At 38.7% G+C, this 24,197-nt stretch overlaps 1 protein-coding gene across 1 annotated transcript in view; it reads right to left on the bottom strand.

Annotated features, from left to right (window-relative positions):
* ddx1 (DEAD (Asp-Glu-Ala-Asp) box helicase 1) overlaps positions 1 to 24,197 on the bottom strand; it is a 38,624-nt gene that overhangs the window by 14,234 nt on the left and 193 nt on the right. Inside the window, exons 2-15 of the mRNA XM_072561958.1 lie at positions 21,719 to 21,770; positions 18,583 to 18,646; positions 18,396 to 18,425; positions 18,083 to 18,182; positions 17,430 to 17,477; positions 15,714 to 15,797; positions 14,824 to 14,907; positions 9,689 to 9,765; positions 9,496 to 9,568; positions 8,942 to 9,018; positions 8,745 to 8,859; positions 4,428 to 4,566; positions 3,289 to 3,349; positions 1,542 to 1,640 (exon numbers count right to left, since the gene is read on the bottom strand). Of these exons, the coding sequence (XP_072418059.1) occupies positions 1,542 to 1,640; positions 3,289 to 3,349; positions 4,428 to 4,566; positions 8,745 to 8,859; positions 8,942 to 9,018; positions 9,496 to 9,568; positions 9,689 to 9,765; positions 14,824 to 14,907; positions 15,714 to 15,797; positions 17,430 to 17,477; positions 18,083 to 18,182; positions 18,396 to 18,425; positions 18,583 to 18,646; positions 21,719 to 21,770 (1,103 nt within the window). The remainder of the gene's footprint in view (positions 1 to 1,541; positions 1,641 to 3,288; positions 3,350 to 4,427; positions 4,567 to 8,744; positions 8,860 to 8,941; positions 9,019 to 9,495; positions 9,569 to 9,688; positions 9,766 to 14,823; positions 14,908 to 15,713; positions 15,798 to 17,429; positions 17,478 to 18,082; positions 18,183 to 18,395; positions 18,426 to 18,582; positions 18,647 to 21,718; positions 21,771 to 24,197) is intronic.

The following is a 24,197-nucleotide window of genomic DNA, read 5'->3' as shown; positions in this document are numbered from 1 at the left end:
TTACCAGAATCCAAGGATTCCTGGATTACTAACATTGCATCTGCTTTCTCTGTAGCTACCTCCTTGAATATCCTAGGAAATATATCACTAGGTCAGTGCATGATTTTGTCTTTAGCCCCATTAATTACCTCTAGTGCTAGTTCTAGTATTTATTTCCTCTCCTCCTTTTACCTTTGATTATTCGATTAATGTTTTCTACTCAGAAAAAATATTTATTTAGCTCTTCTGGCATTTTCTGCTTTCCCCAAAGTTTCACTAATTTTTAAAACTTGTCCAAACCTCTGGCTCAGAGCTAATATCTACCATGTTTCACATTTATTTTCTTTCAATTCGATACTATCCTTAACTTCTGTTAACCACGGTTGACTTGTCCCTTTCAAAGAATCCTCCTTTCTCTTTGTAAATACTTAGCACAAAGTTTAGACTTACTTATTACCTACACAACCAGAGAACTTCCATGAACATATGACACAGTAAACTTTGTTCTTTTTTAAACAATAGGTACCTCCCTTTGACTCAAAGAAAAACATGTCAACACAATGCTAACACACCTAAGGTAAATAAAACAGGGTTTTGTGTAAATAAATATTGGACAAAATCTAAAACTTTGATTTTTGTTTTTACTGTAAGGTATAGGATGGTAAAATGCTTAAACTGTTTCCCATAATAGTAAGATTAGTCTACACCATTTTAAAATAAAAACACTTAATCTAAGTATTTCTGAAAAATGAACAAAATGTTGGCCTAAGTTTTGTGGGCAGCAGTGCAACAGACCACCAACACAGGATAAATATCCTGGTGGTAAGAATTACAGCTACCTTGAAACCCAGCAGCACAGGCTTGTGCAGGCAAAAAGGAGACAGTCATGGTACCAGAGAATCTGAACATTCAGCAGTAAAACGGCACTGGAAAAATCCCTTTTCTGTACACATTTCACAATTTGAAAAACGTTAAAGTCTGACACTCAAAATGTTGGTAAGTCATCTCAAATTCATACATTTTACTTTTTAATATGGTTAATCAGATTTTTAAAAAGGTTCTAAAGTGAAGAAATAGTACAAAAAAATCATGAGTTTGAAAAATTATATAAGAGGGCCTCCCATTGTGAAGTTACAAATTGACCGTTGGCTCTTTACATTTTAAAATTTCACACCAATATTTTCAAAAGTAACTCATTCAAATTTAACAGACTATTAATGCAAATCCATACTGGCTCCTTAGTGTCAGAAGTATTGAGCCCTAGGTAGCAGCATTGGCTCGTCAATTGCAACTTTCTGATCAATATGCCACAGGTGTAATTCGAAAGCGGTGAGGCCTCAGTCGGGTCTTGTAAGTCTGTCATATTCATTTAACAGGTACCCGAAATCAGTCTTGCAGCTTAGAAAACAGAATGAAAAGTAACTAAAAGCTGTTTGATTGAAACAGAGATTACAGATAGTATGTGAAGTTATGAAAAAGTGCTGGTGAAGATGAGCACAGATGCTATTCAATTTGCAGGATTGGCAGTGACAGCATTTCAGTTTTGATGAATAAACACTTACAGCTTCATCCAACACCAAGAATCTAACTTGGGACAGATTCAGTTTTCCTGTTGAGACAAGGTCATCTACTCTTCCAGGAGTTCCGACAACAATATCCACCTGGAGAATAGGCCAAAAAATTCATTTATTTGTAATTTAATGCCATCAAGACTTCAAATGTAGGATAGAACTAGAAGCTTGAATAATTGCTGAAAATGTGGTTTTCAAGAAAGGCACCTTGAGAAAAATAAAACATTAATAGCTTAGTATTACAAACTAAGGAGATCCAAATAAACCATGTTGACGGCGTGTAATAGATTCAGTTAAATTTTGTCAAAGCTCTCAAGTTTAAATTTAATGTTGATAAAGACATAAAAACATTACCAAAACAAAGCCAAATTTTGTTCTTAATAAATTGTCTTCAGAGTGAAGTGATAAAACGCATAAATTAATTTAACCTCTCTTTTAAAGATGGGGTTAACACAATTGTAAGAGAACACAAAACTGTACATCATGAAAGCTTGAGAAGGTCCCAGAAAGGAGGTTAACATACAAAATTAGAGTGCATGGAATAAGGGTAATATACTGGCATGGATTGAGCACTGGTCATCAGAAAGAAAACAGCATAGGTCGACGGGCATACCTGAGCCTACTGGGATTTGGAGGAGGGTAAGTGGAATATTTCCAAGTTTTTGGCTGAGACAAAATTAGGAGACGGCTGATGCATAGAGTCTTAGAAAGGGTACATACAAATTAGTCAGTAAGTACATAGCAATTTAAATATAACATGGATAAGTGAGAGGTTATCAACTTTGGCAGGAAGACGACACGCAGAGTATTTCTTATAAGAGAGCAGTAAGTGTCAATGTCAATACACAGATGCAGATAGAAATCAGAAAGGTCAACAGTATGCTGATCCTTACTGCAAGAGAATCAGAGTACAGCAATAAAGTTGAACAAAAATGAGAGGGAATTAGATGGGTGCTCGTGAGGGAGAACAAATGATTGTGGTGCGAAATTGGGAGGGGGAGTAGTAACAGCAAAAGGATATTTTATGCAAAATGGAATGGTTAGGAAAAGGCAAAGGAAAGCTCCAAAAGAAAGGTTTAGGGAATGAAATTGCAGATCTAGATAATAATTAGAGAACACAGCCTCAGGAAGAAATGGATGTCAACAAGATGCCTTTTTTGTTGGTGGGGCTGATGGTGTGCATTTATAATGAGGAAAGTGAAGGTTAAAAACACACAGTTTCTCAAAACATCTATTCATTAGCAGTAGATGATGTTCGGCAGTGATTGGTTTTAAGTAGTCCCGAAAGAAAATTGTGCAGATTAACAAAGCAAAAACAGTAAAAATACATTTGCAATGGCTATATTTTACATCAATAGCTTGCTATGGAAATTTAAAAATACATTGAAAATAATAACTGTTTTTCCGTTAAGTCACAATAATTGTTTAATGGTAGCATATATTAGGAAATAGAAGTTGTTTTAAAAGAAAATAAAATTTGGGACTGACAAAATTTGGGGTTTCATCAGTGCTTGGAAAGGAGAATTATTTATATTCACACACCATTCACGACCTAGGCCATCACAATCCACTTTTAGCACATGCTTGGTACTGCTGTGCACAGAACATCACTGCAACTCCTGTTGAATTTTTTTAACTCATGTACCATAAATTTATTCCATGTTACTTTGTTCAGCGAAATCACAAATAAATGTACACATCAACACATTTTCTTGGGAGTAAAAAAGTGAATACTTACTCCTTGGTCCAGGACAGCTAGCTGATCTTTTGCAGAAACACCACCAATTATCAGAAGCTCCCTAAAACAGAACAAGAGAGTGTCCCAAAATAAGACTATGCATGCACGAACAAAGAGTACAACACAGTTCAGTAGTTGGGTTTCGTAGTTTCCCAAAAGGACTGTTGTAAATTAACCAAAACATTTATCTTTAAAATCAGCACTTGTACTATTGAGTCTGAACATATATATCTGTGAAGATCAAATCAGAGACAAAAGCGCCCTGTCCTTTCTGAATGAGTTGGTGCAACAAAATAAAAACCTTGCAGTCAGAGGAAGAGAAAGTCAAAATTGGGATTCTAATTTCAGTGACTATCTGGTGAACACAGCTGCAAAATGAAATGACACTATGTGGAGATATATTTTCTCAATGTGCGGTGTAAAGTTTTCTCTAGATATGCAATGACGAGTAACGTTGGAGGGCTGATAGCATCTATGGAATTGTTCTCCGGATGGGTAAGTCAAAAAAGGAAGAAACTAAAAATGTTCTTGGTTACCTTCCACTGACGATTCATGCGTAAAACGTAACTGACAGCTTGACTGTTCCAAAGCATTTTGGGCACACTGCCAATTGGAATGCAGTCTAACCAAAACATTTTGTTAAACATTTACAAAACAATACTTGCACAGAATTATTTCAACACACAAAAAGGTGCTTTATTATCAGCATATTTTTATGCCATACTGCCACTTGAGGAAATGACTGCTTGACAATTTTATGCATTGACTCTGTAAATATATAAGACAAACAAAAATTTGACACATTCTTTGACCAAAAGTCAGAATTCTACCAAGTGTCAGAAACTTCTCATTCCTGCGCAAGCAAAATAACTGAAAATAATGCAATGTAGTCGCAGAGTTAATGGAATGCTGGACAAAGATGCAGGATAGAACAAATTACAGTTGAAATTAAATACAATAGAAATGATTTGTGATTTCAGAATGTTCAAGGGCAATGGCATCACCAACCAGATATCCCATTAAGGCCAATATTTGTGATAGTCTGAGAAGTAAAGGACAGTTGGTTCAACAGTACAATTATTTATTGGATGGCTGGGGTAAGGGGGAAAAGAGGGGCAAAAGCTTTGAAGACAAATTACCTTAGTTTGGGATCAGAAATATTTTTCTTGAACTGCTTGACATTATTCAGGGTTTGTTCAGCCAGTTCCCTTGATGGTTCAATAATGAGTGCCTTTGGAGCATTTGGTAAGTTTTTAGTTTGAGCCACTTGTGCTGTGCCTGGAAAAGAATGAACATCACTGAATTTGTTTCTCTCATAACTTATGATCAGGTATGGTCTGAAAGAATTCTCTTAGTTTACAGTTTCAGTGACATTTTCAACCACCTACAGAATGAACAAGCCAAAGTCATGACCAAACATCTGGAAATTTCACAATCATGGATTTATCCAGAATTATTATTTAATTCAAGAATCCTGAAGTGAGGTCAATAGTTGTGACAAAACATTATTGACTTAAAACTTTAACAGTGTCCCTCTCCACAGGTGTTGCCTGTTCATATTTTCCAGCACTTCGTTTTTACTTGAGACATTAGAAATCCAAAGCATTTTGTTTTGGAAAAACACTACATTAGGTATCATTGAGGCTGTTGGAATTCCTCCTCACTGTTGTCAAGTTTTGGTTTTCCTTCAATTCAGGTAGTAGTCTTCAACTACATTGGGTTCACTTGTGAACTTGCTCATCTCATTATCTCACTCTGCTTTAAAAATATTCTTAATACTCACTGCGTCAATCAGCAACTAATTCCCCATTTGCTAGTTAATTTTGACATGACTTTTCTAATCGATTACCTGGTCAGCCTCCCATCTTCCACCTTCCGTAGAAACTGACCTTACCTAATATTCCTTGGCCTTATCCTAACTCGCACCAAGTCCTGTTTAGCATGCTCACTAACCGACAGAGGTTTCAGTTTCAACAAAACCTCAACATTGCAATTCTTATCCTTATTTTCATAGCTTCTGTCACCTTGCTCCTTTCTCTCTACGTAACCTCCTCCAGTCAAAACCCTCTGAAATCTCTGCATTCAAAACATTAGGAGCAGCTACTGTGTCACTTGCCAACTGTTTACAGCTCTAGAATTTCTTCCTTACACCTGTTACTTTCTACTCTTCTAAAATGCCCCTTAAAACCTACCCATCTAACTCATTTTGTTTTGGTTGCTGGTCCAAATTACATGGTATCGAGGTTTGCATAAAGATTTGTAGCTCAGATGCCAGTTGCCATATTTGTGACTAAGTTCGCTGAGCTGGGAAGTTGATTTACAGATGTTTCATCCCCTGTCTAGGTGACATCTTCAGTGTGAAATGCTGCTGTACTCTCTCTTCTGGAATTTATTTGGTTCCATTTCTGGAGCTTCAGGGTGCTGGTTCCAATTGCTCATTGTAGTGGCCGGTATTTTGGGTCTAGGTCTGTGTTTGTTGATGGATTCTGTGGATGAGTTGCACGCTTCTTGAAATTCTCTGGCTGTCCTCTGTTTAGGTTGTCCTATGATCGTTCTATTGTTCCAATTGAATTTCTGGTCCTTATCATCAGTGTGTGGCTCTCAGGGACAGACGGTCATGGCATTTAGTGGCTAATTGGTGCTCATGGATGAGGATTGCTAATTGTCTCAAGAGTGTGGTGCTGGAAAAGCACAGCAGGTCAGGCAGCATCTGATGAGCAGGAAAATAGACGTTTCGGGCAAAAGCCCTTCAAAAGGAACGAGGCTGGAGCCTTGGGGTTGAGAGATAAGTTTGGGGGGGGGGGGGGCGAAGAGGAGGAGAAGGGGAAGGTAGCTGAGAGTGCAATTGGTGGATGGAGGCATGGTAAAAGGTGATAGATCAGGGGGAGGGTGGTGCAGATAGGTGGGAAGCAAGATGGACAGATGGGACAGGTCATGAGGACGGTGCTGAGCTGGAAGGCTGGAACTGGGGCAAGGTTGGGGGAGGGAAAAATGACGAAACTAGTGAAATCCACATTGATACCATGGGGTTGGTGGTTCCCGGAGCTGGAAGATGGTGTTCTTCGTCCAGGCATCCTGTGATAAGGGAGCGGCAATAGAAGTGGCCCAGGACCTGTACATCCTCGGCAGAGTGGGAGAGGGAGTAGCAGTGTTCGACGACGTGGGGGGGGGGGGGGGGGAGAAAGGTGGTTGGGGGTTGGTGCAGGTGTCCCAGAAATGTTCTCTGAAGGGCTCTGCGAGTAGGAAACCTCCCCCCCTCCCCAATGTAGAGGCGACTGCATCGGATACAGTAAATGATAGGTGTGGAAGTCCAGGTGAAATATTGATCGATATGGAAGGCTGTTTTGGGGCTCTGAATGGAGGTTTTTGGGGGGCGGGGGGGGTGGCGTCCGCAGGTTTTGCAATTCATGCAGTGGCAGGGGAAGGTGCTGGTGGTGAGGGGGGGGTGGACCTGACGAGGTAGTTGCGGAGGGAACAGTTTTTATAGAAAGCAGATAGGGGTGGTGAGGGAAATAACTTTCTGATGGTGGGTTCCATTTGTAAGTGGCAGAAATGGTGGAGGATGACGCGATGTATACGGAGGCTGGTGGGATAGATGATGAGAACCGGGGTGGGGGTGGGGTTCTGCCTGCCCTTGTTGCAGTGTAGGGTTCGACAGCAGAGGTGCAGGAAGTGGATGAGGTGCGCTGGAGGGCATCAACCACGTGGGAAATCGCAGTCTTTAAAAAGGAGGCAGCCATCTGGTATGTTCTGTGGTGGAACTGGTTCTCCTGGGAGCACATGCAGCAGAGATAGTGGGAATAAGGGATAGCATTTTTGCAGGAGGTAGGGTGGGAGGTGGTGTAATCCAGGTAGCTGTGGGAGTTGATGGGTTTGTAGAAAATGTCTGTGGAGTTGGTCACAGTTGGTGGAGATGGAGGGGTTCAGGAAGGGGACAGAAGTGTCAGAGATGGTCCAGGTGAATTTAAGGTCGGGGTGGATTGTGTTGAAGAAGAAGTTGATGAACTGTTCAACCTCCTCATGGGAACACGAGATGGCATAGACGCAGTCAAAGTAGTGGAGGAAAAAAGGCGGGTAGTGTTGCCAGTTTAACTGTGGAAGATAGAATGTTTCACTTAGCCGACAAAGAGACAGGCAGAGCTCGGGCCCCAAGCAGGTGCCCATGGCTACTACTTTGGTCTGGAGGAGAAATTGTTGAGGGTGAGAACCAGTTCAGCCAAATGGATAAGAATGACAGTGGAAGGGTAGGGGTGGGGATTTCAGGACAAGAAGCAAGGAGAGGACTTGGAGATCCTGGTCATGGTGAAGGGAGGTGAATAGGGACTGGCCGTCCATGGTGAAGATGAGGCATTGGGAGCCATGGAAAAAGCAGCCTTGGTGGAGGTGGAGTCCCTAATGTTGTGGGGAGGTACGTGGAGATGAATTCGGTGGGGCTGAGCAGGCTGAGACCTTCACCTGGTCGGAGAAGTCTGTTAGTTCAGAGTGTTTTTTATATAACCAAAGTTGTACAATCTATGTAAAAGAATTTAAATATATTGCCTGTGAACACTTAAGATAGTAAAATAGAGAACACAGATTTTATCGGCATGAGATAATGTTTTTCTAAGGGCAGAATATGCAAAATGAAAATCATTAGGAATGCACTAACTGGCAAATACAACCCAACCTGATCCAGACATGGCACAGGTATACACACCACACTTCCCTCCCACATTGCCACACGAAGTAAGCCCTACCTAAACAACTAAGTCAAACTGCAGCAAATTGACAATACTTGAGAATCTTGTTGCTCACAAACCTCCACCATATCTTTTTCCTCTGTAATTTGAATAATACTTCTTTTCAAGGGTTGTGGATATTTGTGCAAATTCGACCTGAGCTCCAGTGCTCTGACAAAATAGGCATGTCTTAACAGTAAACCTATACATAGCTGTATTTTATATACATCTTAGAATGTGGCAAGGCAACTTGCCCCCACGTCACTGGCAAGGCCAACATTTGCTGCCCATTCCTGATCGCCCTTGAAGAGACCAGCTTTCTTGGCCATTTCAGAGGTACTGAAGAGTCAACCACATTGGTGAGAACGTGGAGTCACATGTAGACTATCACAGATAGGAACGCAAGTTGGCTGGATAGCCTACTGCCTTTATGTCTTCTCCAGTTCCATGATATTCCTATGACATGCAGAAGATATGAGTGGAACATAACTGCTGCTGTACCAAGATAGCTTTGAAATTTTATTTTCAATTTCATTTTGAACTATTCTAACCAAACAGTCGCAAACTCCTAAGTCCTTGCCCAAATGGCCTAACTGGTAGTATTAGAAACAAGTTTTATCAAAGCTATGTAGCTAGATTGCTAATATAGATTAATAGATTGCAGAGAGATCACCTAACATTTTAATTTTCTGAATTACTCAAAGGAGTTGGAAAGTCAACATATTACTTCTAACATACCGGTATGTGGCGACTTTACAACATGGCCATCAATAGCTTTGCTTAGTGCTGTAAAACCATCTTTTGGTGGGAACTTGAATTCTTCCTCACCGAAGTTAAATTTAAGTTCAGCATTCTAGGATGCAACAACAAAGACTTTTAGTTATCAGGACTATTTGTGAGTCATAAAATTTGTCTCAAGTGATGGAGAAAATTACCTTTAAAACACAAGCAGCAAATAAGCCTTGGGTTTTTAAATGAGCAGGAATATCAAAGGCATGTCCAAGGTCTCTCCCTGAAAAAAAACAAAACAACTCTTAAAAACAATAAATAGTTATTTTACAATTGAGATATAACCAGAGAGTGTTAAACAATCTGTGTTAAAGCAAACGGATTGTGTCTATCAATTAAGTTTCAGTCATTACACAAGATTGAGATTCTTCTAATAATTTTTCCATTCACAAATTTCCTTCAAGGATATACGGCAAATGAGGAATAGAGTGAGGAACAGTACGAGGGGGAAGAAAATAAACTAGTGGCCACATTATCTAACTGTACACTGAAACATACAGTTTAATAATAAGAGATGGCCAGATATACAATCGTCCATTATGTCAAGTCATGCATTACGAAAAGTTAATCATTTGAGAGACTGAGGAGCAGGAAAATTATAAAAGCCATAAAAAACTTACACCAGAGACTCACATCTGCTTTTAAGCCAGCATATTTGAATTAAGAGCAGTAAATGCAGAACATCTTGGGGAAAGCTTACCATTTTTTGAAAAGCTTACATTTCCTTTATCAAGATCGATATAGCATCCAATGGTATCATGCATGGTAAATTCCTAAAACGTAAAAAGTAACATGAAAAGAGTCATGAGCAGAACTGCAACATACAAACAAAGCCACACCATGTTGAATTGCATTCAACTTTCATTGTGATAGCAAGGGCTAAGTGCAAGTACCTCTCCATAGCTGTCAAACTGTTTGCAATGGGACTTCTTTCCAGTGCCACCAAATCCAAAGCCAAATTTGTCAGTACCTGTTCAGAATTCCCCAGAAAAAAAAAGATCAGCTGTTAAATCAAGGACATTCATCAATCAAAACACCCTCACCACAATTTTATTCATGATTATAATATAATTAGGGACCCTTGTTTTTGCCTCCTTCACAATTGGAAACATCTCCTCTATATGTATCATATCAAACCCAAGAATAAACCTCAATGCCACTGTGGATGATAATTTAATCTTCTTGCTTTGGGAAACGATTCTCACCTGATTGCTTAAAGATGGATTTTGTTCCCAAATTTAATCTCTGCCCAAAAAGATGTTTATAACAATTTTAAAATGATACAAGAATCAGATAGACTATAGATTCATCAATATGTATCTGGTCTAATATAGATTACTGTACCTGTGTCATTGTTTAGTACAGTGTTTGAAAATGATCAGAAGTGACGATTTAAGATTAACCAACAGAATAACAAAAAACAGGATTACTGACTAGCGTAGAAGTAATAGAAAAGTCATTTGCAATCACGTGAAGTCAGAATTGCCAAATCATCGAAGTATAATTAAAAGTTTTTAAAATATTTAGTGGGGCTGTGTGGTGTAGTAGGGGAAGATTATTTAAAAGAAAGTGAGGACTGCAAATGCTGGAGAGTCAGAGTCAAAAAGAGTGGTGCTGGACAAGCACAGCAGGTCAGGCAGCACCCAAGGAGCAGGACAGTTGACATTTCAGGCATAAGCCCTTCACTCCTGAACTCAGGATCAGAAACATTTGCAGAGGGTTCATGGCAGCAAGAAATGAGTCCATCAGAATTTTAAACATTCCAGGCTGGTCCCACGTATGTTTGTGTATCAGACCTTCGCAGTCTCTCAAAAATGCTTTCTTTCACCCCCCTGCTCCAGTGATCTGGAGTCACCTAAGAGGACGGAAATTGAGCTATCGGAATAAACCCGATGTTTCTTAACAAAAAGTATGCACCTCAAACATTTGTGTGCATCTCAAAATTCATGTTCCCACATCATTAAGTGGTATTATCCATTGAATTGATCAAATGAAATGTGACTTGTGGTTATTAGCAAGTCAAAGTACATCTGCAACCTGAGAGAGCAGGGCAAGCAACTGTGCGTCTCCTCAGCCAAATCTTTTTGAAGGCATTTGATGGAGCCATGATGGGTCTAAACTACGAACTGTAAATAAGAATGAGTTGTGTGATGTTACACTCATTACCAAAGTGGAGTAGAGACAGGAACAGAGGATGAGAGAGAAAAGATAAGTTTGTTTTTAAATTTCATTTTAATTTGTCAACTTTAAGATCTTGAACAATAATTAAAATTTGAAGCAATGATGCTCCATATTTAATTAAATTCTTAACTTTGTTTTGGCAAATTTGTTTAGCACACACTAAAGTTCACTTAATGTTGAACAGACACTTAACATTTTCTGTATTGTGGGTGCATGGGACAGCAGCTTCATGTCATATCTACATGAATGCTGAATCTACTGGAGGAATATCAACATAAAATTTGCAGAGAATGTGAGGACTGCAGAGTTGGAGAATCAGAGTTGAAAAGGGCGGCACTTGAAAAGCATTGGAGGAATTCCCGACGAAGGGGTGATGCCTGAAACGTTAACTCTCCTGCTCCTCAGATACTGACTGACCTGCTGTGCCTTTCCAGCACCACACATTTTGACTAGCAGTGTAGTACTAGTGCCCCTGACACTGTGCCAGAAGTTCAGGTTCAAATTCCACCTGCTGCAGCACTGTGATCTACTAGATCATAACAGACTGAATACAAATGTTTACCAAATACTTAGTGGGAATGGTGAAAATATTAATTGCTCACTTTGCATTGGTCTTGAAAATTATTCATGATTACTGGAATTTCTTCATATATAGAAACTAACAATGGTGAAGATTAAAAAAATATATATTTTTGTAAATAGAAGTCGTCCATGTTGAAATGCAACAAGATCTGGGCAATATCCTGGTTGGGCTGACAAACGGCAACTAACATTTGCACCACACAAATGTCGGGTAATGCTCATCTCCAAAAGACGACAGGCAATCTAACCACTGCCCCTTCACATTCAATGATACAATTACTGAACTCCCATTAACATCCAGGCAGATTACCATTGAACTTGGATTTGCCATGTAAGTATAGTGATTACAAGAGCAGGTCAGGGGTTACAAATACGTAACCTCCTGACTCCCCAGAGCCTGTCCACCATCTACAAGGTCCAAGTCAAGAGTATGATGGCATACTCTCCACTGTGGTTGATGCAACACAAAGAACAATTCAAGAAGCTGGACATCACCCAGGAGAAGGCAGCCCACTTGACTGGCACTACATCCAGTCCCTCCATCACTACTAACATTCATTAGCAGCACTATCTACATAATGCATTCCAGAAATTCACCAGAGGTCAATCATACAGAAGTACAGTGAAGCAGCAGACCCTTAAGTCCAACTCATCCATGTCAACCAGAGATCCTAAACTAATCTAGTCTCATTTGCCAGCAGTTGGCTCATATCCCCCTCAACCTTTCCTATTCATTTCGCCATGCAGATGCCTTTGAAATGCTGCAATTGTACCAGCCTCCACCACTTCCTCTGGCAGCTCATTCCATACACGTACCACCCTCTGTGAAAAGGTTGCTCCTTAGGTCTCTTTTATATCTTTCTCCCCTCACCCTCAACCTAAGACCTCTAGTTCTGGACTCCCCGACCCCAGGGAAAAGACTTTGTCTATTTATCCTATCTATGCCCCTCATGATTTTATAAGCCTCTAGAAGGTCACCCCTCAGCCTGACGCTCCAAGGAAAATAACCCCAGCGTATTCAGCCTCTCCCTATAGCTCAAATCCTCCAACCCTAGCAGTGTCCTCCTTTCAGGTTTTACCTCATCCTTCCGATAGGAAGGAGACGTGAATTGCACGGAATATTCCAAAAGTGGCCTAACCAATGTCCTGTACAGCCGCAAACATGACCTCCCAACTCCTACAATCAAGGCTCTGACCAATAAAGGAGGTGCCTTCTTCACTATCCTGTCTATATGCATCTCTACTTTCAATGAACTATGAACCTGCACTCCAAGGTCTCTTTGTTCAGCAACGCTCCCCAGAATCTTACCCTTAAGTGTACAAGTGCTGTTCTGATTTGCTTTTCCAAAATACAGCACCTCACATTTATCTAAATTAAACTCTATCTGCCCCACACCATCTTCCAAACCCATTACTATTCCCATTTAGAAAGACAAGGACAATAGATACATAGAACACCACTACCTGCAATTTCCCCTCAAAGCCGGTCACTATCCGGACTTGGAAACATATCACTGTTCCTTTACTGTCGTTGGGTCAAAATCCTGAAATTCCCTAAGGCGTGGTGGATCTAGCCACAGCACATTAACTGGAGCAGTTCAAGGTTGCAGCTCAGCACCACATTCTCAAGGACAACTTGGGATAGGTAAAAAAATTCGGACCTGCCAGTGATGCATACGTTTGAAAATTGACTTAAAAAATTAGTAACCTGAAAAAGCGACATGACAGACCTGGGTACATATGACCCAAGCCTTTGTCATTAGAGGAAGAAAGGATACCCAAGGGAATAATCTTTTAAGGAAAAAAAGCTGCATTTATACAACACATTCTTCATAACCACTAGATGTTTCAAAGGTTTGCAACCAATGTAGCACTTTGCAAGTATAGTCAATATTGTAATGCAAAAATTGTTAGGGACACAATAGATAATTGACCAGGTGGGGGAAAAAATTACTTAAGCACCATATTTGGTTTCACAAAAAAAAGACAGTATGTATTAGTCCTACCATTGCAGAGTTTGGTAGTGGGACCAGAGGAAGTTGGAAATCTGGTGTGGGGTGGATATAGCTAATCACATGGCAGCAAGCTCATGGATGTAGGTGACTGGATCATATGGTAGAAGCTGCACCGATGTCAGGAAACCAATGCCACCTGATGCCGATATAGGAGAAGTCACCGGATTTAAACTTAACATTGCTCTTTAAAGTTGAGAAGTTTTATTATAGCCTTTAGTCAGGTGCCTTGGCCGTCCCTGCAGTTTAATTTGTTTTGTTAGATCTTGTAAGAGGTAAATACCAGCAGAGTGACTTGCCAAATTTAGACAAATGCTGTCTTGATGCCATTACAGGAGGGCAGTTAAGAGTGAACCACATGAAAGGGGATCTGGATTCATTTTTAGATGACAAGTTGAGGATGACAATTTTTTTTCCCGTAATTAATTTTACTGAGTCAGACAGACTTTTGCAACAATCATGGTCACCATTAAAGTAGGTTTTAATTGCAGGTATCTTAATTCTAATCAAATTTCACTACCTGCTATGGTAAGACTCATACGTAGGACATTATCCTTGTTCTCTGGATCACTAGCCCACTGACATTACATTACCTTCGAAAAGGAATAGTTTGTGCTTGAGATAGCCAGACCTTTACCTCTATTGTAAAAGTACTATGAAAGGGGGTTCTTATATAGTGAAAATATCAAACATTAAAAAAAAGTGAGGGTTAATGGCAAAACCAGCACTTATTGCCCATGCCTTAATTCCTTTTGAGAGATGGTGACGAGGCATCTTTTCCAAACACTGCAGTCCAGGTGGTGTAGGGACACATCTATATTGCCATGGTGGTTGGGGGGGGGGGGGGGGTGGTGCGCGGTGATGGCACAAGGTGGACGACAGGAATCAGCGTCCTTCAGGAGGGGCTGTACCAATGAGATCACCTTAGTTTGTGTGCTCAGCAAGCTCAGTCAGCAATTAAGAAAGTAGGATTTGTTTTGTTTCAATCCCATATATACACACTATCTAAGGTGCTACAGCAAAAGAACATTGATTCAATATATATACTACTACTCATTAATATTTGTACCTTATACAGTATGAAAAAGTACAGTAGTGCTTAAAATAACTACCACTTCTACAGAATTTCACATCGGATAAAACTGAACATACCATGCATTTTTTATTTAACAGTTAAGTATTAACCATCAAATTCATGAACAATTTAGTCCTGATGTAACCTCAGGAAAAGATACTTAGGTTAAATAACTTACCCAAATCTAGTGATGCCTGTGAGGTAGACCAACCAATTCTACACAAGCCTTGATCATGGCAATGTACTTCATAGTAATATTTGCCTGTTTGTAAAGAGGATAAGACAAATGAAACAATGTTGTAATTACATTTCAAAACTCATTTGAAAATTGATAGAAGTTTTTACTAATAGAAAATTTAAATAGCTTTTAATTGAACAAGAGCTGGAAAAGAATTCATCTAAGTTTTCAGAGGGAAGATTACAAAAGCAGAATAGATAAAACAGTGAATGTCAGATACCAAAATCACAAAAAAATTGGAAATGCTGGAAATAAATAAGCCAGGTAACAATCTTTTTTGAAATGCTGATTTGACCCATAATAGAACACATTCATTATAAATGTTGGTAATCCTCAAATATATTCTGAAGTATTAGCAGTGTAGCCATTTTCTGCACCTTTCATATTAATGCCAGTTTTATGCACATTTAAAACATAGCACAAAACTAAAGATTGTACAATTCAATACAATTCCACATGAAAGATCCAGTTACTGAATTTCTAAGTCACTGTAAATCTTATTAAACATTGATATTTCAAGTAACTGTTACAATATGCACAACTTGGTCTACCTTATTATCTTATTTGTTGTATACTTGTAAGTGAAAAAGATACAGCACCAATTCGAGTCAATTAATCCTTGCAAGAACAGAAAGGGAGGCAACTTTCCCTCAAATTCTACAGTTTGACGAGCATCGGAAAAAGATTGTTGTTCAAAAGTTGCACTAACTCTTTCATGAGACAACTTCAGAAAGAAATGTTAAGGCTGCACTCAACATCCAAACATTGGAGCACTTCAGCAGTTTTAATTATAGAAGCTGGTTCAATAACATCTAATTTATAACACTTACCCTTGATCACTCCCTTTGTGGACCTGCATCCATGCCACTCTTTTACTTCCCTGCTCTGACAACACATGCCATCGGATCCGATGGCTGAGAAAAATAAAAAACAAAATGATTAACACATTTGCAATAAGCTAAAATTGGAAAAGTAATACTAGTTTCACTGTCACAGTATAGTCTATTAAATTGCTCGAGTCTGTTTCAACACTCAAGTTATATCACAACTAATTTTTTTTAAATTTCACTTTCATTTCTATATTTTTGTTCTTTATTCTTTAATTTCTTTAGCCAAGAAACACAACTGGTTTCAAAATATATTAAACAACGAAGCATGGGGAAGGAAGCTCCGGACTTGTACCATCCCTTTGTGCAAACCTGTTAAAATGAATAAGCAGAGTTTGAAGGTTAACTCCAGAGTGCCCCTTTGTACTGTGCTATGCAGAGCTAAATTATGCATTGTGTATCTCCCTTCTCTGCATTATACATTGATTTGAAGTAAACTAGACTATGTTAGGTCACCAAGGATAAACATTCAAATTTTACCAAACAATTCAAAGTGAAGTGGGTTGCTAATTCATCTCCTGGTCTCTACTGAACCAATTCATCATGTCTAGGAGAGAAATTAAGAAGGAAAGGATAGCTCAGTTCTCTGTATTAGGATAAAAGGAAGAACTTAGCAGTTCTTTAAATAACTATTTAAATAAGAACAGGTTCAGGACTGGCCAAGATCCCTGAAGAACAAAATGCTCTTGATCCTTGCCAAATAGTTTATCAAGACATGGAATACACTTCATTAGGGGAGATGATGCATAGCAATTTAATTAATAGAAGCATAGAAGACAAATGGGCATGGTTGACCATAATGCTGTAATTGTGTATTTATTGCATCTTTTTATTATTCTTCATTTTTGATTAGGGATGAAGTTGTAAAGGACTATTTTAAAAAATAAGGATTGTGGAAGGGATTGCTGCACTTTCAGCATCACTGTGTATCAGCATACAGGAAGTTTTATAAGAAGGTTAGATTTTAACTTAAAAAACTCTACATGCTGATAATTTACAATTGTTTCTGTTGCTAGAATCTATTCACTTTTAATAAGTAATAATTCTTGTTAAGTACAGAAGCCTGTGCCAAGGTTGAAAAATCAGGTAAATTGGGAAATTTTGTAAAAATGTTGTGCTTCTATAGAGTTTTTAACTTTTGTGACAACTCTGGGAACAGATGTGTTTGAATTTCAATACAGTACCCCAGTGTGGTATAACAATTAAAGTTGATCAATCTGGACTAATTCCTTGAAAAATTCATTTAGGATGCTGTGAAGCAATGTTACAAAAACAAAAAACAGGATATGGAATACATTAAAAAAAGAGAGACATTTCCCCTTCATATGAATTAAGGCAATTTACATTCACATGTCACAAAATTCCTCCCATTAACATGAACATGTCTGACTGCTTTCTTCATAAACCATATTTGGAAAAAACGTTACAAAGCTGATCATTTGTGTTCATGGTCAATAAAACAACATTAGTTTTAATTAAAATAACTCTATAGGGCATTTTTAATGAAATTACAGTTTCAAGAGTTGCAATTTTTATAAATTTTCATCCTAAAACTTTCATGTCTTGACTTGCTCTTGCGATTGCTCAAAAATAGCAACCAGAAAACTAGCATACATCATCTTTATGTTCAACATTTAACAAAAATAAGATAAAACTTACCAAAGGCTGAACCTCTATCATAGGGGTTCATCTGCCATTTGCTAAATACTGGAAGAGAAAAGAGCATGCATTAATAAAATTCCCAAATTATGTTACTGAAGTTTCAAAATATTGACAGTATGCCGTGCTTCTAGGTATCAGGATCACAAATTCTAAGTATCTTAAAAAATACGCTATGGAATTTGCTTAAAAATATCTGAACATTCAAGACTGTCATTGATCAATTCACAGAATTGATTTTTATTTTCTCTTACTTTCAGTCCTTTGTATACCATGCTACAATAAATATATTAAAAACTTTATTCTTAAAGATTGAACATGAGCACATGATCTCATTGAATATGAGCTCTTGTCAAAGCTTACATTTACACAATATTAGCAAACAAAAAAGCATTTTCAAACTCAAAACAAAAACTAAGAACATTTCAATTGCAACAGGTCATAAATATTTAGGATAGGACAAGTCAAGAGTTATTCTTAAATGCAACAAAAATATCAAATGCCAAATCTTGCGATCTTAAGTTATTTCCAAGTCAGAATACTATGCATATATTAGGAGAATGCATTTTTCAGCTGTTTTCCTGGAGTCAAAAAAGATACATTCATTATGGGACATTTTCACCTACATATTAAAGCAACCTTAGCATCATTACCTGCACCACCAGTCTTGACAGATGTTTTTCCCCCTTTTTTGCCTTCTTCATGGTCCTTGAGTGTTTCATATACAATCTGAATAACTGGTATACTGAATGCCTAAAAACAAATGTTTGTTAAAAAATATTGTACTCAATACAGTAACTGAAATTCTACCTCAATTAATTTTACAAATGCCTTTCAGGAACTCTGACATCTAGAATTCAAATTTGCTGAAAACTGTTTATTTCACCTTAATAGCGTCTAATCAGCATTCACTATGTTTTACACATGATATTTTCAAAAGTTGTTATTAAATTATTCTGTACTTACTCCAGTCTTGCCACTGCCAGTTTCTGCTGCCTGTAAGTTAGAGGTTAGAAGTGAGCACCTAAGTTGAATAAGATGTCATTCTGTATTCTTCAGAATTGTATATAATGAACAAAATATAAACCAGGCCAATACAACCAATTGTAACAAATATTATTGTGGACACACTTAAACACTGCAATCTACTCACCATTAGCACATCACCACCACCCAGAATCAAAGGTATAGATTCAGCTTGGATATCTGTTGGAAGACTGAAGAAAATCGCTACGTTAGGAAGAAAGATTTCTACATATATAACGAATAACTACGACCAAACAATTTTAAAAATCCAGCATATACTCGTTGTAACATGAAAATAATTGTTCTGATTTAGCCTGAAGGGGCAACAATTCATCTAAACAGATGAATTAAGAACAGAAGTAGGTCATTCAGGACCCTAACCCTGCTCTGTTATGCAAGAAGATAATTTCCAATCATGTGTTTTGAATTCTACTCCAATAGCCTTTGATTTCTTTGCCTAACTAAAATCATCATGCACCTTAAAAATATTCAATGATCCCACCTTCACCGCCTTGTGACAGAATATTCCAAGATTGGCAAAATGTTCAAATTCTAATTTTTGTCCAAAAAAGGTGACCCCTAATTTTAAAATAGTACCTTCTAGTTAAGTAACATTCTGTGAAATGCTTTCTGGAAATCTAAACAGAGAACATCCGCAGGTTTATCCATGGTGTACATTACACCCTCAAGGAACCCCAAAAAATTGGTTAAATATGATGTACATTTCAGAAAACCGATGATTTTTCTTGTTCACCTTGACTTTTTCTAAAATGTCCACCTGTAGCCTCTTTAATAATTGATGCTAACACTAGCCCCACAATAGGTGCCAAGTAGCTGGCCTACAGTCTCCTGTTTTCTACATCAGAACAGTCCAGCATCAGGAATTGCAAGTCATTTTGTTAAGTTCTCCAAAGAAAAAATAGTTTGCTGTACAAAATTGCACTGGAAAATTAGTGGCACAACTGTAAGATGTCAGAAGAAGAAATGATCAGACATATGAGCAGAAATTAGGTCATTCAGCCATCGAGTCTGTTCTGCCATTCAATCGTGGCTGATATGTTTCTCAACCCCATTCTCCCACTTTCTCCCTGTAACTCTTGATCCTCAAGAACCTATCTATCTTGGTCTTAAATATATTCTATGACCTCGCCTCCACAGCCTTCTGTGGCAATGAATTCCATAGATTCCCCACTCTCTGGCTGAAGAACTTTCTCCTTATCTCTGTTCTAAACTGTCTTCCCTTTACTCCAAGACTGTACCCTTGGGTCCTAGTCTCTCCTACCAATGGAGACATCTTCCCAACATCTACTCTTTTCAGGCCATTCATTATTCTCTATGTTTCAATTAGATCCCCCTTCATCCTTTTAAACTCATCAAGTATAAACCCAGAGTCCTCAAAAGATCCTCACATATGAAGCTTTTCATTTCTGGAACCTCCTCTGAACATGCCACAGGGCCAGTACATTCTTCCTGAGATAGGAAAGCGAAATCTGCACACAATACTCCATATATGGTCTGACCAGAGCCTCAGAAGTTGCATCCCTGCTTTTATATCCAAATTGCATTTGCCTTCCTAATTCCTGACTCAGCCTGCAAGTTTACCTTGAAAGAATCCTGTACTAGAACTCCCTAGTCTCTCTGCACTTCAGACTTCTGAATCTTCTCCCCATTTAAAAATTAGGCTATGCCTCTATTCTTCCGACCAAAGTGCATGAGCTCACACTTTCCCACATTGTACTTCGTTTGCCATTTCTTTGCCACTCTCCTAACCTGTCCAAATCCTTCTGCAGCCTCCCCAAAGCGACTGGATCCCTTTGTATCATCTGCAAACGTAGCCAGAATGCTCTCAGTTCATGTAGATCGTTACTGCATGAAATGAAAAGTAGTGGTCCCAAAATGACAGCAAAGAATATCCTGATTAATGGAAAAGGGAAATTTAGAGTATGAGAGAAAACTAGCTTATTGTTTATTATGAGGGGAATTGAATGTAAGTGTAGGGGAGGTTATCTTTAAATTATACAGGACATGGGAGTACTGTGTATATTATTGGTCTGCTTTTTTAAGGGAGAATTTAACTGCATTGGAAGCAGTTCAGAGGCTTACAACACTAACCTGGAATAGCAGTTTGTTTTCTGAGGAAACACTATATAGGCCAGTTTTGAATCCACTGGAGTTTGGCAGATTTGACAGAGTGTCTTGACAAGGTGTGTCTGAAAGGAGTGTTTCCTCTGGTGGGAGAAACTGGAACTAAGAGTAATGATTTTTTAAAAAACTCATCTATTTAAGACGGAGATAAGAGAATCCTTTTTCTTATTGAAAATTGAGTGTGTCCTAGAACACTCTTGGAGGATGTTGTGGAAGCAAGGCCTTTGAATATTTTTAGAATCGAGGTAGGCAGATTCACAAATGAGAGAAAAGGGAGGATGGGGCAGAAAGACAGAATACTCTCATCAGCCAAGATCTTGTTGAATGATAGAGCAGGCTTAAAAGGACCAAAGGGCCAACTTCTTTTCTTAATTTTCATGCTTGCGAAATGTTTGTATCTTCGAGTGGAAAGGGTGAGGGACACGGCACTGCAAAATTACTTTTGGTATAATAGCATTGATTGTTATAAAACCTAAAATTATGCATTATAGAGAAAGCGGACCTCCTTGATTGATGCCAGTTTTCATTTGAATTGGTGACTGTGGATGCAGTTAATCACCCCTGGTAGAACAGACCCTACTTGATTCACATAAGATAGTTAAAGAAAATAGGTATTTCAACCTCAACACAGGAAATTTTAGAAGGTAATTTTTTTTTCCTTTACAGCAGTTATTTTTAGGCACACCTAATTTTGCAATTAGGTAGTTGTAAGCCATTACTAAATACTGGACAACTGTTAGCAATGCAAAAACAGAAATTGCTTGAGAAACTCAGGAGGTTTGGAAACATCTTTGGAGACAAAACACAGTTAATGTTTGAGTATGAAGACCCCTCATTAATTCCTGTTTTGTTTTCCCAGGCTTCCTGTATCTGCAGATCTTTGTTTAATGTAACTGATAGCAAGACCTTCTATTAAATAAAAAATCAATTCAGGCATAATTACTTAGATAACAAATTCCTGAATTGACCAATTAACAATCTCCATTATTATACTTTTATTCAATAATCCATCCTTAGGTTAATGTTTAATGACTTTCTAAACTTAAGCAAAATTTATTCAAATCTGACCTCATAATATACAATATTCAGGTTTGAATAAACTAAGAAATCATACTTACAGCCAGTCCATCTGTTCTACTGCCTCGGCAATTTCCGGCATAACACCCATCTCTTTAAAAAGAAAACAGTTCTTTAGCAAACAATAAAGGAAATAAACAAACAGCTAGCATTGAATAATTTCATGACAGTTCTGATTCTCAATTGTTTTGTGCTTTAGAAATACAACATTTAAATTAATGGAATAATTAGCCAAACAATTGCTAGATTGTATAACATTGAAATCAAATGCAATCCTTTCAAACCTTCTGAGCTCCATCTTAGGAGTCTGATATCCTATATACATCTGTCAGCATTTGAAAAGACAATTCAGAAATTATTTGTTTTGTGTCACTTTCATGTAGGTTTTATGTGAATATGGGATTGTGGCTAAATGAAACACTGGAACAGAATTAAGTATGGAAGGACGTTCCCATTTCTTTCGAGAGTCTATAAGTAATTTTATGTACCATCCATATGAAATATAAACCTATTACAACTGCTGAAATACACAGAGTGTCATAGCGTCATAATGCACAGAAACTGACCCTTTGATCTTCCCCGCTGTTAAGATTTATGAACGGACATCCCAAATTTCAAATCTAACGTTGATCTTGCCTTTTGTGTACTTGGTAGGCAGCCGTAACTTTGTATTCCTTGCTCTGTTCAACCTTTGTTTGTTATGACCTATCTGAACTGCATACAAAACAAAACTTTTCACTGTACTTAGGTACTTGTGATAGTAATAAATCAAATATCATCCATGCCAACCAGACATTCTAAATTAATCTAGTACTATTTGCCCATATTCCTCTAAACCCTTCCAACTCATGTACCAACCCAGATGCCTTTTAAATGTTGTAATTGTACCTATCTCCACCACCTCTTGTTCTATACATACATCACCCTCTGCTTGAAAAAATAGCCCTTCAGGTCCTTTTTCTGTCCTCTGTCTCACCTTGAAACATAAGAGCAGAAATTAGGCCATTAAGCTCATTGAATGGCAGAGCAGACTCAATCATGGCTGAAAAGTTTCTGAACCCCATTCTCCCACTTTCTCCCTGTAACTCTGACCCCCTTGATCCTCAACAGCCAACTCCTTAGTTCCTCGTCTCTCCTACCAATGGAAACATCTTCCCAACATCTACTCTGTCCAGGCCATTCAGTGTTTTGTATGTTCCAATTAGATCACCCCCTCATCCTTTTAAACTCCATTGAGTATAAATGCAGAGTCCTCAAACACTCCTTATATGTTAAGCTTTTCATTCATGGGAGCATTGTTGTGAACCCCCTCTGAATTTGCTCCAGGGCCAGTACATCCTTCCTGAGATATGGAGCCCAAAACTGTGCACAATTCTTCACATGAAGTCTGACCAGAGCCTTATTGAGCCTCAGAAGTACATCCCTGCTTTTATATTCAAGTCCTCTCAAAATAAATACCACCATTAAATTTACCCTCCTAACTACTGACTCTATCTGCAAGTTTACCTTGAGGGAATCCTGGACTAGAACTCCCAAGTCTTTGTGCACTTCAGATTTCTGAATTTTCTCCCAATTTAGAAAAAAATTAGTCCTTGTCTCTATTCTTCCTACCAAAGTGCATGATCGCTCATTTCCCCACGTTGTACTCCATCTGCCACTTCTATACCCTCCAGTTTTGGACTCCCTCACTTTGGGTGAGGCTATTCACCCCATCCATGATTTGATAAACTTTGCTAAGGTCACCCCTCAGCCTCTGAAACACCAGGGATTTAAAAAAAAAGCCCCAAACTATTCAGCCTCTTCCTGCAGCTCAAACCTTCCTATCCTATACTTGTAAACCTTTTGCGAACCCTTTCAAGTTTCGCAACATCTGAGCTATAGCAGGGAGGCCAGAATTGAAAGCAGCAACCTCAGTGGACTGACGAATGGTCTGTCCAGCCGCAACATGACGCCCTAATGCAACAAGAGACTGCATTAATAAACCATCTTTAGCATCGGCAAACATCCCAAAAGCGCGTCAAACAAAAGTCGGACCTTTAGCACCACCATCGCATTACCAAATCTAGAACCAAATGAAGATGAACGACCTTGCGGATATTAACAGAGAGATTTGCGGCAAAAACAAAAAAGAGGCAGATCATGGGAGAGGAGAGTTTTGGAGGCGAGCTGGGATTGAGAAAGGGCGCGAGGAGAAACCGGCCGGCGGCCTCGGATGCTGCGCCTTTCCAGCACCGCTCTTAATATAAACGCTCGAAGGGGAATGACAGTGCCACGTCCGTGCGAGGCATCGGGCATTTTCAGACCGAGAAATTTTCCAACAGTGGGGCCTCCCGGGGGAAAGCGTCCATCAGCGATTAAACCATTTACAGCAGCTCAGTAACTCGGGGAGGTGCTAACATTTAGTTGTAAACCCCGTTGTTTTGGCCTTAAACCCAAGGCCCTGGAGAACCTGCTTGTCCCGGGCCTCAGCTGCCCGACGCTTCCGAGAGAGAGGAGAGAGTATGAGAGGTGTGTAGGCAA

This window comes from Chiloscyllium punctatum, chromosome 3, assembly GCF_047496795.1.
Source record: "Chiloscyllium punctatum isolate Juve2018m chromosome 3, sChiPun1.3, whole genome shotgun sequence".
NCBI lineage: Eukaryota > Metazoa > Chordata > Chondrichthyes > Orectolobiformes > Hemiscylliidae > Chiloscyllium > Chiloscyllium punctatum.
This window is presented reverse-complemented; position numbering and strand designations above follow the sequence as displayed.